Genomic DNA, 15,498 nt, shown 5'->3' with positions numbered 1-15,498 from the left:
TGCCTGGGGGTCAGAGCTAATAGCAAGATATAGCAGAAGTCTGGCAGTAGTAGCACATGCCGTTAATCCCAATCACATGACAGGCAGATCTCTGTGTGTTCAAGGACACCACCAACATGGAGACACACGCCTTTAATCTCAATACCAACAATAGAAGACCTGGAGGTCTGTATAGACAGGCAGTGATGAGGAGGTCATGTGGTTGGGTTTACAACCAATGAGAAGGCAGAACAGAAAGTCAATAAAAAGACAGATACACAGGAAGTAGGTCTCTTTCTCAGGGGAAGGACGGCAGTGGCAGTGGGTAAGAAGAAGGGTTTTAAGTCTCAGCTCTTAGCTACTGCTCTGACCTCTTGGGCTTTTAACTCTGCATTTGGCTCTGTGTTTCTTATTTAATAAGACCGTTACATCTACACTTCAGATATCAGGGGACCCCATGAAAGAGGAGGTATAATGAATATAAGAGCCCGAGGTGGGGGCTGGAGAGATGGCTCAGTGGTTAAGGGCACTGGCTACTCTTCCAGAGAACCTGGGCTCAATTCTCAGCACCCACATCAGTTTCACAACTGTCCGTAACTCCAATTCCAGGGAATCTGGTACCCTCACACAGACATACATGCAGGTAAAATATCAATGCATATAAAAATAAACAAATCTTGCCGGGCGGTGGTGGCGCACGCCTTTAATCCCAGCACTCGGGAGGCAGAGCCAGGTGGATCTCTGTGAGTTCGAGGCCAGCCTGGGCTACCAAGTGAGTTCCAGGAGAGGCACAAAGCTACACAGAGAAACCCTGTCTCGAAAAACCAAAAAAAAAAAAAAAAAACAACAAATCTTTAAAAATAAGAGCCAGAGGGGATGGAGGACAGCAGGAGAATAAGGCCCTCTGAATCGACTGAGCAAGGATCATATGAACTCACAGAGATGAAACAGCACACACAGGGCCTGCACAGGTCTGCACCAGATCCTCTACACATAGATGACAGCTTTCAGCACAGTCCTTTCATAGGACGCCTGAGTGTGTGAACAAGTGGGTTTCTCATTTTTTTTTTTTCCAGACAGGGTTTCTCTGTGTAGCTTTGCGCCTTTCCTGGAACTCACTCTGTAGACCAGGCTGGCCTCGAACTCACAGAGATCTGCCTGCCTCTGCCTCCGAGTGCTGGGATTAAAGGCATGTGCCACCACCAACCGGCAGGCTATTATTTTCAAATGAGAGATAGAAAGGGAGTGGATCAGGAAGGGAGGAGAGGCGGGAAGGAACTAGAAGGAGTAGAGGGAGGGGAAATGGTAATCAGAATATATTGTATAAGAAAAGAATATTTTCTTTTTTGTTTTTTTGAGACAGGGTTTTCTGTGTAACAGCCCTGGCTGTCCTGGAACTCGCTTTGTAAAGCAGGCTGGCCTTGAACTCACAGAGATCTGCCTGTCTCTGCCTCCTAAGTGCTGGAATTAAAATCATGTGCCACCATACCCAGCCCAAGAATCTATTTTCAATAAAAGGCAAAACAAAAACAAAACAAAACAAAAACAAGAAACAACAAAAAAAGTGTAAAAGTTTTATAAAAAAAAAAAAGTCAGAATATACAATCTTTTTTTTTTTGTTTTTTGTTTTTTTCAAGACAGGGTTTCTCTGTGTAGTTTTGGTGCCTCTTGGATCTTGCTCTGTAGACCAGGTTGGCTTCAAACTCAGAGATCTGCCTGGCTCTGCCTCCAGAGTGCTGGGATTAAAGGTGTGTGCCACCACTGCCCAGCCGACATACACAACCTTTGAGTAAAAGGATTAAAAAGGTTTCCCAAGAAAACAGAAATAGGAAATATGCAGGTAACACTGTCCTAATATCTGATCAAATAGACATCACACAAAAATAAGAAGAGACAGAAAAGGCCATTTCTTAATGAGTAAGGGACAAGCCATCAAGAGGCTACTATAATCCTAAAGGCATATACACCAGACACAGGTGAACCTAATTTCATAAAACAAATGCTACTAGATGTAAAGATAGAAGATTAACCTCAACACAGAAATCGTGGGTGACTTCAATACCATACTCTAACCAGTAGACAAGTCACTGTGACAAGAAAAAAGAAAGACATTTGGGTTAAATTACATCATAAATCAAATGGACCTAAAAGACAACTACAGCACACTCCATCCAAATATTGCAAAATGCACATTCTTTTCAGCAGTCCATGGATTTTTTTCTAAAATAAATCATGTAAAAGAACATAAACAAAACCTTTTTATTAATTTATTTATTTTACATCCTGACCACAGCTTCTCCTCCCCTCTGCCCTCCTCAATCCACCCCTCCTGCATCATCACTCAGAAAGGGACAGGCCTCCCATGGGCTTCAGCAAAGCATGGCACTCAAGCTGCCATAAGATCAAGCATCTCCCCCTGTATTCAGGTTGCACAAGGTAATCTAGCATGAGGAATAGGTTCCTAAGAGCCAGCCAAAGCACCGGGGATAGCCTTGCTCCCGTTGCCAGGAGTCCCACATATAGACTAAGCTACACAACTGCCACCCACATATATACAGAGGGCCTAAATCGGTCCCATGCAGGTACCATGGTTGATGGTTCAGATTCTATGAGTTTCCATGAGTCAAGTTAAGTGCATAAACCAAATCTTAACAAATACAGGAAAATTGAAATAATTCCTGTACTCTAATTGAACACAATGGAATAAAACTAGAAATCAATAAGAGAAACTAGAACATACACAAATTCATGGATACTGAACACCACACTCCTGAATGATGGATGAGTCATCCAGAAATTTTAAAATTCCTAAACTTGAACTAAATTATATCATAATATATCAAAATATATGTGTCCTAATTTTGTTTCCTGTTACTATGATAAAAAACATCCTGATAAAAAGCAATTTAGGGTTTATTTTAGCTCAAAGTTCCAGATTAGAGTCCATCATAGCAGGAAGTTCACAAGAGTTTCAGGGAACTGGTCATATCACCTCCATAATCAGGACAAGAGAGCTTAAGAATGAATGAATGCATGCATACGTATATGCTTCTAGCTTCAGCTTGCTCTTTCCTTTTCATTCCAAGGTCCTGTCCATGAAATGATGCTGCCCATATTTAGGGTGGGTCTTCCCAACATCAATTCACTCAACTAAGAAAATCCCCTAAAGGCTAACCTAGCCCAGATAATCACTCACTAAGACTCTCTAGATTGTGTCAAGTTGACAATTAAAACCATCATATGCTGGGTGTGGAGGCATACATCTTTAATTCTCTGCAGAGTCAGAGGCAGGCAGGTCAAGAATATTCAGTCTCTCCACTTCAATATAATACATGAAGTCTCAGCTAGACCAGTAAGACAAAGAGGAAAATAAAAGAAACAAATAGGACAGAAAGAAGTAAAAGTATTTTTATTCACAGGTGATAGGATTCTATACATTAGAGACCCTGAAAACTCCACCAGCAAGCCTCAGATCTGATAAGCAGTTTCAGAAAAGTAGCATAGTAAGTTAGGAAATTAACACACAAAAATCATTAGTCACCCTATATACCAATATCAAACATGCTGAAGATGAAACCAGAGGTACAATCCATTCATAACTGTTTTCTTAGAAGCCAAAATTTGGAATAAATCTAGCTAAGGAAGGCTATTTGTACACCATGTGAAGATGTGCTGCTGTGATTGTTGTAATAAAAAGCTTGAACAGCCAATAGCTAGGCAGCAGAGTAGAGGTCAGACTTCCAGGCAGAGAGAGAACTCTGGGAAGAAGAAAGACGGAGTTGCCAGCCAGATGCAGAGGGAGCAGGATGGGCAGTACAGAGATGAGGTAACGAGCCTCGTGGAAGAACATAGATTAAAAAATATGGTTAATTTAAGCAATAAGAACTAGTTAGGATCAAGCCTAAGCTAAGGCCAAGCTTTTACAATTAATAATAAGTCTAGGTGTTGTTATTTGTGCGCTGACAGTCTGAAAAGAAAAATCCAACTACAGTACTCTACAATGAAAATTCAAATGCTGGATAAAGAAACTGAAGAATACCTCCTATGTTCACAGATTAGAAGACCTAATATGAAAAGGCTATCTTATCAAAAGCAATCTACAAATTCAAGGCAATCTCCTTCAAAATGTCAATACCTAATTCTTCACAGAAACTAAAAAAAAAAAATCTTAAAATTCATACAGAAACACAAAAACCTCTGAAGGATTATGTTGATGATAGCAACAACAATGACTGCTTAGCCAAAGGAGTCTGAATCAGCAGATCACAGAGACACTCACACACCCATGTCTACTGTAGCACTGTGCACATTAGCTAGGTTACAAAACAAACCTAGGTGGCCATTGACAGAGAGATGGACAGTGTTTTTCAGGTATTAAAAACAAAGTTTTGTCATGTGTAGAAAATATATGCAACTGGAGATTATCATATTAAGCTAATTAAGCCAATTTCAGAAATATAAATACTGTGGGTTTTTGTGTGTCTTAGACTTTGCACAGACACATAAACTCATGTGTCTACATACCATGAGAGTAGAAATAAAACCTGTTTAGGGACAAAGTGGGCTAAGTGGAGATGGTGAGGAAGGAGAAGGTGGGGGTATGGAAGGGAATATGTTAAGTTTACAAGGGACACTTATGTGAAAATGTCCTTATAAGGGATATATACAATAAAATTGTAAAATTTTTTGCAAAAAAAATCATTTATAGCTGAGGTCTATCACAAATAGAGAAGCTTTCTTTAACAGTGAAGTAACACTGAGTGAAAAAATTGCTTATAAAAAAACTGTTTACAATAGACATCAATTTCATCACATCCTTACTAAAAGCATGAAAAACAAATATATAATTTAGTCCTAGAAGTTTATTTAATGATAGTATTCATTTAAATCTTTCACTCAAGTACTTTATAATTAATTCTATCATATCTTCTGTCAATTTTAATGAAACAAGAAAAACTCCACATAATTCTGCCTTGAAGACCAAGAAAAAACAAAGACCATACCTTGTTATTAGCTTATTGTATTTTAAATTTGGTGTGGTGTGAATTCTTTTTTTTTTTTTTTCTTTTTTAGAGACAAGGTTTCTCTGTGTAATCACCCTGACTGAAGTAAAACTCTGTAGACCATTCTGGTTTCGAACTCACAGAGATCCACCTGTCTACCTCCCGAGTGCTGAGAATAAAGGTGTGCATCACTACCACCCAGCCATGTGGTATTAATTCTAATATTTGCCCAGTTAGATAAAATTATTAACTATGATTTAAAATTTTTAAAAGAAGGCAACTTAAACATTTATTGATAGTCATTTAGCAATACCAACTATAAAATAGGCAACAGGGCCTGGGGTACTAGCTCATCTGGTAAAGCATGGAAAACAGAGTTCAATCCCCCAAAACTCATGTAAACTGCTGGGCAGGGTAACCCCAGTGCTGGAGAGGCAGAGACAAGGAGGTTCTCAGGACTCCTTAGCTAGCTAACCCAGCCTATTTGACAAGAGGCCAATGCAAGACATTGTCTTAAAAACCAAGGTGAGTTGGAGCTGGAGAGATGGCTCAATGGTTAAGACTGCATTCTGCCCTTCCAGAGCTTGAGTCTGATTCCTAGAACTCATGTTTAGCAGCTCACAACCACCAGGAACTCTAGTTCCAGGAGCTCTAACACTTCCAGCCTCCATGGGCACCTGCACATGTGCACATACCACCCCACATACACACCATTAAAAACAAAACAAATCTTCAAACAAACAAACAAACAAAAAGCAAGGTGACAGTGACTGAGAGTGACAGTCAAGGCTGTCTTTTGGCTTCCACATGTATACACACAGGTGCAAATGCAGCTGCAACACTTATACATTTGTGCACAAACACAAAAGAATCTGGGGCTGGAGAGCTGGCTCAGCAGATATTATCACTGGCTGCTTTTCCAAAGGACCAGTGTTCTAACTCCAGCTGTTCTATCTCCAGCACACACATAGATTCTAATAATCTGTAACTCCAGTCCCTGGGGTTCCAGTGCCCTCTTCTGGCCCCTGAGGGCACTGCATGAACACACACACACACACACACACACACACACACACACACACACACACACACACACACAAAAGACAACAGAGCGATAAATCACATAATCAAAGAGACTAAGTTCACAAAAGATTAGTACTATCAAATTAAGAAAAAGAGTAATGTTCTTGTAGAAAAGAATATTGCTTTCCTAGTATAAGATTAAGTAATACTTATATAAGGACTTTGTTCATACAGTACACATATTTAAAAAAGAAATATAATGTTGCTTTATGGCTGTTTTCTTTTCTAGTGCTAGGGATGGAACCCAGAGCATACTAGGCAAGTGTTCTACCACTCTTGCATTTTTAAAACATTGCAAATGATTTTTGTGTTTACAGAAGCCAATGTCGCCTAGTGGTGGTGGCACAGGGCTTTAATCCCAGCACTTGGGAGGCAGAGCCGGGCGGATCTCTGTGAGTTCGAGGCCAGCCTGGTCTACAGAGTGAGATCCAGGCACCAAAACTACATAGAGAAACCCTGTCTTGAAAAACAAAACAACAAAAAACAAACCAAACAAAAAAAGCCAATGTCACATATATATTCACAAGTCACTGAAATCATGCTGAATAAAGTGCCTTTGGTGCACTACAGGTTCAAGGGTAATCTCTAAAATTCCTGTGCAGAGAGCCCTAACCCCAGCAGCTCAGAATGTGACTTCATCCTGAGGCAGGCCTCAGAAATAACCTCTAATATAATTTGATGTTCTTTTGTTGTTTTTGTTGTTTTCAAGACAGGGTTTCTCTGTGTAGCCCTGGATGTCCTAGAACTCACTCTGTAAACCAGGCTGAACTTGAACTCAGAGATCTGCCTACCTCTACCTCCCAAGTGCTGGGATTAAAGGCATGCGACACCACCACCCAGCTTGACGGGTGTTCTTATAAAGAGGAGTAATCTGTGCATTCAGAGACACCAGGGGTTGCTATACACAGAAGCATAGCCATGTGAGGACAAAGCTGTGGGAAGGCACCCACCCATCTATAAATCAGAGAGGAGGGCCTAAACAGACACTTCCACATAGCTACCATTGGAAACCAACCCTGCTAGCATCTTGAATAGGGACTTCTAGCCTTTAGACTCAGAGAAAACATCTAATATGTGATCCAGACAAATAACAGTGCCAGTAAACTTGATATATATTGCATTCTTTATCTCAAAGAATTGGGAATTTGTAGCATGTATCTGACAAACATATGCTAGCATGACAAACAGATTTTCAGGTATTTCTAAAAAACAAAAATATGCAACTTAAACTTGTATTTGACACCTTTAAAAGGCAATACGAAAAAGCCACAACATGGATGCCACCCGAACACCTCTTTTCTACTTCTCATGGCCAATGAAAACAGAAAAGAACAAGCCCTGGTAAGGATGCCGAGAAGATGCCTCAAGCATTCCTGATGGGAAGGTAAAACAGGACAGTCTGTGCAAACGGCTTGCTGGTTCCTCAGAAAGTAAAAAAGAACCACCAATAACTTCACTATTAGGCATATGCTCCAAGGAAATGAATGAAAGGTTTTGAAGACAATTTTATACCCACTTTAATAAATTGGATTATTCACAACAGCCAAAAAATGCAAACAACCCAAAAGTCCCTCAACAGATAAATGGATAAGCAAAAATGTAGCATATACAACAATGGAGTATTATTCAGTCTTAAAAAGAATGAAATTTTAATATATGCTCAACATGAATGAATCCTGAAAACATGCTGAGTAATGCAGGCCAGATCCTAAATGACAAAAGCATAAAGGGCCCTAGAAGAGGCAAATTCATAGACCAAAGTGAGGGCAGCAGTTAGAGGGGTGAGGAGCAGGGCTGATCCCTAGGTACAGGATATCTGTTTCAAATGAATAAGAAGTTCTGGAGATGGATGGCAGTGATGATAAATACCGCAGATATAGTTAATGCCACTAAATCATACTCTGAAAGGCAGTTACATGGTATATTTTATGTTGCACATGTTTTATCGTAATAAAAAAGACAATACCTGAGAAAACGGAATGTCATAATCCCTGTAGGAGCTCCTTCTTTTCTTATAGGAACTTTCCATACGTTCAACATCTGAATCCAGGCTGTAGTCAGAACTGTCATCACCAGATGGAGAGTTATGCTGAAAAGAAACAGAGAAACGTGTGACATTCACAAGAAGGAATTCCTTGGACCCTTGAGTGATATTGACAAATTCTTGCTCTAGGCTGGAGAGATGGCTCAGCTATCGAATGCCTTACAGCTGGGTTACATGAGATACCGTCTCAAACAAGTGAGCAAGCAAACAGCAAAAAGGAATGGAAAGTTGATGTTATCTTAACTAACCTTATGTTTCTCATGTTTTCTCCTTTTGGATTTTTTCTTTTCTCTTTCTTTTTTGTGTTTCTTTCTTGATTTTCTGTAGGCTTTCTCATCTTTCTGCTTTTCATTCTCTTTTGTGTCCTGATCCTGTGTTTCTTCAAATCCTGCATCTTCTATCTCGCCATCCTCTAATTCACCATCTTCTCTGTAAAAAATAAACATTTTACACTTCAAATGTCAGTTCTAAAACAAATTTTAAAAATTAAAAAAGAAAAAAACACATGTATCAAGAACTTAAATTATATTTATATAGATAAGAGACTAGACGATTTCTCAGTAAGGGGCCAATAAGTAAGTATTTTACTTTTTTAAGAATATTTTTGGTTTCTGTTACAAATTCTTCCCTTAAAAAAAATTAAAATATGGGCTGGAGAGATGGTTCAGCAGTTAAGAGCACTGGCTGCTCTTCCAGAGGACCTGAGTTCAATTCCCAGTACCCACATGGTGGCTCACAACCATCTGTAATGAGATCTGGTGCCCTCTTCTGGCCTGCAGGCATACATGCAGGCACAACACTGTATACATACTAAATAAATCTTTAAAAAAATGTAACAATCATTCTCAGCAACCAAAGTTTGTCAATCTCTAATTTAGATTCAGATCATTGGTTCTCCCAAAATGTATGAATGAATATAATGTTATCACAAACTATTACTATTATTAGTGACTACACTACTTTCAAGGAAAACTAAATTATTCAAGGAAATTCTCTAATTACAAGAAAGTATTTTTAATTTGTGGCCTGTAGGCAGCTTTAATTGGCTTTAAAATAAAGGCAATCTATAGTATTTTTTTTTACCAAAAGAGTAAACTTCAGTAAGCAAATGGATTTAATAAAAAGATGATAAAATCCAAGCCACAAAATATTTATAAATTCCTCAACTTTCATTTATAAAATATGTAAAATTATACATATAATCCACTTTCCAGTGACTAGTGTCTTTCCTATTATCAAAACTAAGTCCTAGAAACTAACTTTTAATTCTTCACATTTTTAGTTATAGAAGTCAAAGTTTTAATCCTATTTTAAAATTCAAACCAAATGATAAACACAAAATTATGATGTGAGCATCTTAAAGACAAGTTGGAATTACTATGAATGTTTAATGTGTAAAATATAAATTGTTCATGTCAGTCTCCTGTTAAAAATCTTCAATAATAATACAGTAACTCAAAGTTTATCACCTTTTGAGAGAGGAAGTGGTCTCAAGAGGACTGTGAATTGGTACTTAATGAAACTGGTTTTTATATATTCAAAGTCGTCTTTAATAAACAGTCTTCAGTGGCTCCCTTCTGGCCTGAGGCTGATATCAAATCTCCCTGATATTTATTATTCAAAGGCTTTTAAAAATTGAGCCCCCACTTGGCCGGCTAATTTTAGTATTTGAAAATGTCATCTAAAATTTCTCATTAACTTACTCACCTCAATAACAATTCCCACTCTGTCACAGAGCTAATTTCAATATATTTAGAATACAAATTAGATGCCATTTCCTCCAAGATGCCTCCTCTTCCAAACTCTAGTTTAGAGATACTCCAAGTACTGCCCTGTTTGTCCCATTATTGCATTCTTAACACTGTACTGTGTTCTGATCACTTGTTCATTGCTTGGTGAGTAAAGGGTTTGACTATCTTTCATTATATGTATCTTTTTTTTTTTTTTTTTAAAACAGGGTTTCTCTGTTTAGTTTTTCGCCTTTCCTGGAACTCACTCTGTAGCCCAGGCTGGCCTTGAACTCACAAAGTGCTGGGATCCGCCTGGCTCATATATGTATCTTTAGCATCTAGCATAGTACCTACTATTACTCAACCACTGAACATGTAAAAACCATACAGAATAAGTATAGGGCACCATCCTAAATGGTCATTGTTATTTCCCCCCAGCTCAATTATAAAAAACTGAAATGGTGCAGTATTTGAATGAGAATGCCCCCCTGCCCCCTCTCATATGTTTGAATGCTTATTCACCCAATGACCCAGGCTCGTGTATTTGAATGCTCATTCAACAGTTGGTAGAATTGTTTAGGAAAGCTAAGAGGTGTGGCCCTGTTGGAGGAAATATGTCACTGGGGATGGGCTTTGAATTTTAAAGAAGGCCCATGCCATTCCCAGTGAGCTCCTCTGTCTTTCCATACCTTTCTACCTCCCGCTCCTCTCCTCCCTCTCTTCCTTCCTCTCTCCCTCTCATTCTGCACACGCCTCACTGTAATAGCCATGGCTTCACCATCTGAAACTGTAAGCAAGCTCCCAATTAAATGCTTTCTTTTATAAGTTACCTTGGTCATGGTGTCTACTCACAGCAATAGAAAAGTAGCTAAGACAATGGTGTATTTACATGTACTTAAAATTTTCTGTGAGACAGGCTTGGCATTCTGCTATCTTAATGATGATGATAGCAAATGATAATGTATTTATTATTGTTGTTATGTGTGTGCATGATGCAAGGGGGAGAACATTATGCTGCAACATGTATGTAGAGATCAGAGGACCACTTTGTAGACTCAATTCAGTCCTTCCCCTTTTGAGTGGGTTCCAGTATCAAGCTCATGATACAGGCTTTACAGCAACCCCCTTCACATACTGAGCCATACCACTGGCCCCATTCTGTTCAAATTAATTTTTCTGCACTTGAAAACAACTATAGAATTCTTTGGCCCAAGAAAATTAGTGAATATATTAACTAAAAGGCAAGTATAAAAATGTTTTAAATAACTTTAGTCATAAAAAATAAAAACCTGTAAACACACAAATCTCTACATGTGAACCAATATATAAACTGGTTTATGTAATACAATAAAGAAAAACTTGCTGACAGAAAAACAACAATATGGGTGAATCTTATAGACATAATGATTAATCAAAAAAGCCTGACACAACACCACTGTGTCATTCCATTTACATGTACTTCAAGAACAGACAAAATCTGTAGTGACAGAAGCCAGAATAGTTCTTTTGAAGGAGTATACATGACAAAGGGGCTATGTCAGGGTACTGAAATAGTCACAATACTGATCTGTTCTGTGATCACTACATGGAAGTGTAAATATATGTGTGTGTGCGTATGTAGTATGTATGCATGCATGTATGTATATGTATATATAAATTTACCACACTGTGCAGTTGACAATTGTGTACTTTATTTTAAAATAATCCCCAACTCTCTGGGTATGTATCCCTTTTTTGCTATCTTTCTATTCCAATTTGAGCTCTTTAAAGCATTAAAATTTGTATATGTGGAATTCAGTAACTCATATTTGGCATTTTGACTACAGCTACTTAAAAACAAAGTAAACAAGCTGAAAATGCTATATGAGTCTGTTCCCTTTTTTATACAAATTCTATACCTGTGAAATATGGGATATTTGCTGTGGGATATCTTTCTGTATGCTGTAAATGTTTTATTACCATTTGTTAATAAAGAAGCTGCTTTGGCCTATAGCAAGGCAAGATAGAGCCAGGTGGGCTATCCAAGCAGAGATACAGGGAGAAGGGCAGAGTTGGGGAAGATGCCAGCCAGCCACCCGAGGAGCAAGATGTATTAGAACACAGGTAAAGCCACAAGACACGTGACAAAATATAGATTAATAGAGATGGGGTGAATTAAGTTGCAAGAGTTAGTTAGTAATAAGCCTGAGCAATAGGCCAAACAGTTTGCAATTAGTATTAAGCCTCTGAGTGATTATTTGGAAACAGCTGCAGGATGGGGCAGGACAGAGAAAAGTCTCTGTTTACAGATATTGAAGTCACTGAAAGTTTTTTTATTCCTCTCTGTTCCTTTAGCCTATTTATGATTTCAGCTTCCACATAAAAAACAGATAAAAATTTGGACAGTTCTGTGGTTATAAAAATGAGAGGAAGGGGAAATAATTCACATTCCTATGAACTGCTTCCAAATACTTTAAGAAGTCATCATTGGACACATATGAAAAATGTGTGGCATAATGTGAAGAGGAGAGGCTTAATGGGAGGAGAGCTAGATTCCTCCTCTGTGACATAAATAAAGTTTTCCTGACTGAGCACCAAAAATATATCAGACACTATCCTGTTTCCATAGTCTTGAGAAAACCAACAGTTGAGAACAGAAGTAATTAAGAGTGTGTGACATTCTCTAGGTCTCCAACTATGTCAACACTTGTATGAGAGCTGGCTTGTTTAATAAATTCAAGACAGCTTTTAAATCTTGAATTAGCATAATAACCCTAAGGAGCAGTAGTGGCGCACATCCCTTAGTGGTAACAACCAACACCTCTCAACATAAGACCCACTCAGTAAGAGGGAAAGCATGCCCAGTACTAGAACCTAGCCAACTACTCAGTGCTGGTGAAGTCATGGATCTTAGAAAAGACCAACAACTAGTATTTCACTAAACCAGCATAATCCCTAAATACATCTAAATATTTGTTCTTATACTATGAGATAAGAGTAGTCCTCACCCTGCATCAAGAAAACTTCTCTGCAACAGATGGAGACCATTACAGAAAACCACAACCAATCCAAGTGCAGAGTTGTGGAGCCCCACTCAAATGGATACATCTACAAAACACCTTGAGGACACTGCCAAAGAGGGGAGGAAAGATTATTGTAAGAGCCAGAGAATCTGGGAGTTTGCTGTGAGACTGTGTCTCCAACTAATGTCAGAAGCTACATCATAATGTCTCACCAACATGACTGCCTAAACATGAGTTGAACAAGGGCAATAAGAGACCTGCCGAAGTGGACAGAGGAAAGCCCATGAGGCCTCAGTCCTGCACAAAGAACTACAGCAACTACAAAATGCTGAGAGGAGGAGCCAGTTTTCCTCAGGAAAGAGCACACCAACTGCTTATCCAATACCAAATTGTCAGTCCTGAAACATACATATGAGTAACATTATACAGACGGAACAGGTTACATTTAGAAACATATATGTATATACACATACATACATGCATGTAACAATTAATGAGAAAAAGATGTAAATTTGACAGAGGGAAAAGGAGGAGTATAATGGGAAGAGTTGGAGGGAGGAAAGGGAAGGGAGAAATAATGTAAATATATTATAATCTCAAGAATAAAAGAAAAATATATTTCTAAAAATTAATAAATGTATAGTGATTTATTAATATGGAAGCATTAGCATGATAAATGTTATTTTCAGGCAAATGGCATGTTTTTGTCCAAAAGCTTGGTAAATAGCTGTCCAATCTTTAAGAATTTATCTTTTAGGCAAATCTACAAGGACAAAAAATAAGAATAGGTGTTGCCAGGTAGATTAGAGAGGAAAATAAATAGTAATTATCAGTAGGCCTCAAGTTTCTCTGTGGAATAATGAAAATATTCTGAAATTACATAGTGGTGCTGGTTATACAGCCCTGAATACACTTATAATCAGTATGTATACTTAAGACACTGAAGTGTATCTCAACAAAGTTATCTTTAGATGACTAAGTACTTTGTAGATCTGGTTTGCCATACACCTTTCCTGGTTAAGTGTAGCTGCTTCCCCGCATCAAAGAAACTTCTCTTTACAGCTGCTGGAGGCCATCAGAGAAAACGACATCTGAACATACACAGAGATCATAGGAGCCCTGCCCCAACAGACACATCTGCAGCTCCTGAATTTATGGCTCAGAGAATAACCAGAAGAGCAGATGGAAAGGGGATAAAAGATTGTAAAAGCCAGAGTCTGGGTGTGAAAAAGTCTCTTCTAGAAATGGCTTCATAAACATTTGTGCATACATATATATACATGTTGTGGTATAATCTTTTTGTACACAGTAAAGATGTGTCTCTGCCTAAGGCACCTTCTGATTGGTTTAATAAAGAGCTAAATGTCCAACAGATAGGCAGGAGACAACAGGCAGAGAGAGAGAGAGAGAGAGAGAGAGAGAGAGAGAGAGAGAGAGAGAGAGAGAGAGAAAGCTCTGGGAAGAGGAGAGGCAAGAGATGCCAGGGAGATGTGGAACAAATCTCATGTACAGAATGGGAGAGAGGTACAAGCCACATGGCAGAATGTAGATCAATAGCAACAACACGTTAATTTAAGTTATAAGAGCCAACCAAGCTTTTATAACTAGTAAGTCTCTATGTCATTATTTGTGACAAAGGAAAGTCCAACTACATATACTTCTGTGTTTATGTAACGATAATAATCAAAGAAAAAGAGGCTAACAGTTTGATAGTGGGGGGCATGAAAGGGCACTGAGGGAATACCTAGGAGGAACTGGAAAGAGGAAATGAAAGAGCGGAAGTGATGGAATTCTCTCTTAACTAAGACTGCATTAAAACTCAAACATTTTTAAATTTAAATCAAACATTTAGATTTAGATGTCTAAGATTTGGGAACATATCTGTAATAGCGAACTTTCCCAGCATGTGCAACATTTTGCGATCAATTCGTAATACCACCAAGGTGGAATGTTTAAATATCTAAACTGTAAACAAGTGGAGAAAAATCATAATAAACCACTGAGTAAATTAAAGACTTAGGTTTTCTATGTTCTCATTCTGAAGGTAACTGTTCAGGAACCGGATATGGTGATGCATGCCAATAACCCTGACACTTGGGCAGCTAAGGCAAATGAATCACATATTTAAGGCCAGCCTGGGTTATACATCTGTATCTTACTTCAAAAAAAAAAAAAAAAAAAAAAAAAAAAAAAAAAAAAAAAAGTCTGGCCAGGCGGTGGTGGCGCATGCCTCTAATTCCAGCACCTGGGAGGCAGAGGCAGATGGATCTCTTGAGTTCAAGGCCGGACTGGTTACAGAACTAGTTCCAGGACAGCCAAGACTACACCAAGAAACTCTATCTCAAAAATTAGATATGTCTCATGCCTCAATAATTTTACTTTCTTCCATTATGACATTTTTACTACTAGGATAAAGTAACCTGAATCATTCAGCTTTAACTCCACAGTTTCTGTCTTTATGATGTTTAAACGCTCGTTCATTACAAGTAAGATCAGAAATTGAGACTTCTGAAAGAAACAAAACCCTCAATAAAACACTAGCGAAGCACTCCTAACAGATTTTACCAATATTACTCATGACTACACACATTTGCTGATATAAATACCACAAAACATTGTGTAAATGCACCAAGTGCCTGCCAGGATGTCTTCACAGT

At 38.3% G+C, this 15,498-nt stretch overlaps 1 protein-coding gene across 3 annotated transcripts in view; it reads right to left on the bottom strand.

Annotated features, from left to right (window-relative positions):
• The window catches only part of Zc3h6 (zinc finger CCCH-type containing 6), a 55,581-nt gene that overhangs the window by 23,565 nt on the left and 16,518 nt on the right, over positions 1-15,498 (bottom strand). For all 3 annotated transcript variants that reach the window (XM_076570617.1, XM_076570615.1, XM_076570616.1), the window contains exons 2-3: positions 8,358-8,538; positions 8,032-8,154 (exon numbers count right to left, since the gene is read on the bottom strand). In XM_076570617.1, the coding sequence (XP_076426732.1) occupies positions 8,032-8,094 (63 nt within the window). In that variant the 5' untranslated portion in view covers positions 8,095-8,154; positions 8,358-8,538. The remainder of the gene's footprint in view (positions 1-8,031; positions 8,155-8,357; positions 8,539-15,498) is intronic.

The sequence above is a fragment of the Peromyscus maniculatus genome, chromosome 4 (assembly GCF_049852395.1).
Source record: "Peromyscus maniculatus bairdii isolate BWxNUB_F1_BW_parent chromosome 4, HU_Pman_BW_mat_3.1, whole genome shotgun sequence".
NCBI classification, from domain to species: domain Eukaryota; kingdom Metazoa; phylum Chordata; class Mammalia; order Rodentia; family Cricetidae; genus Peromyscus; species Peromyscus maniculatus.
The sequence above is the reverse complement of the archived record's forward strand: the minus strand, read 5'-3'. Positions and strand labels throughout refer to the sequence as shown.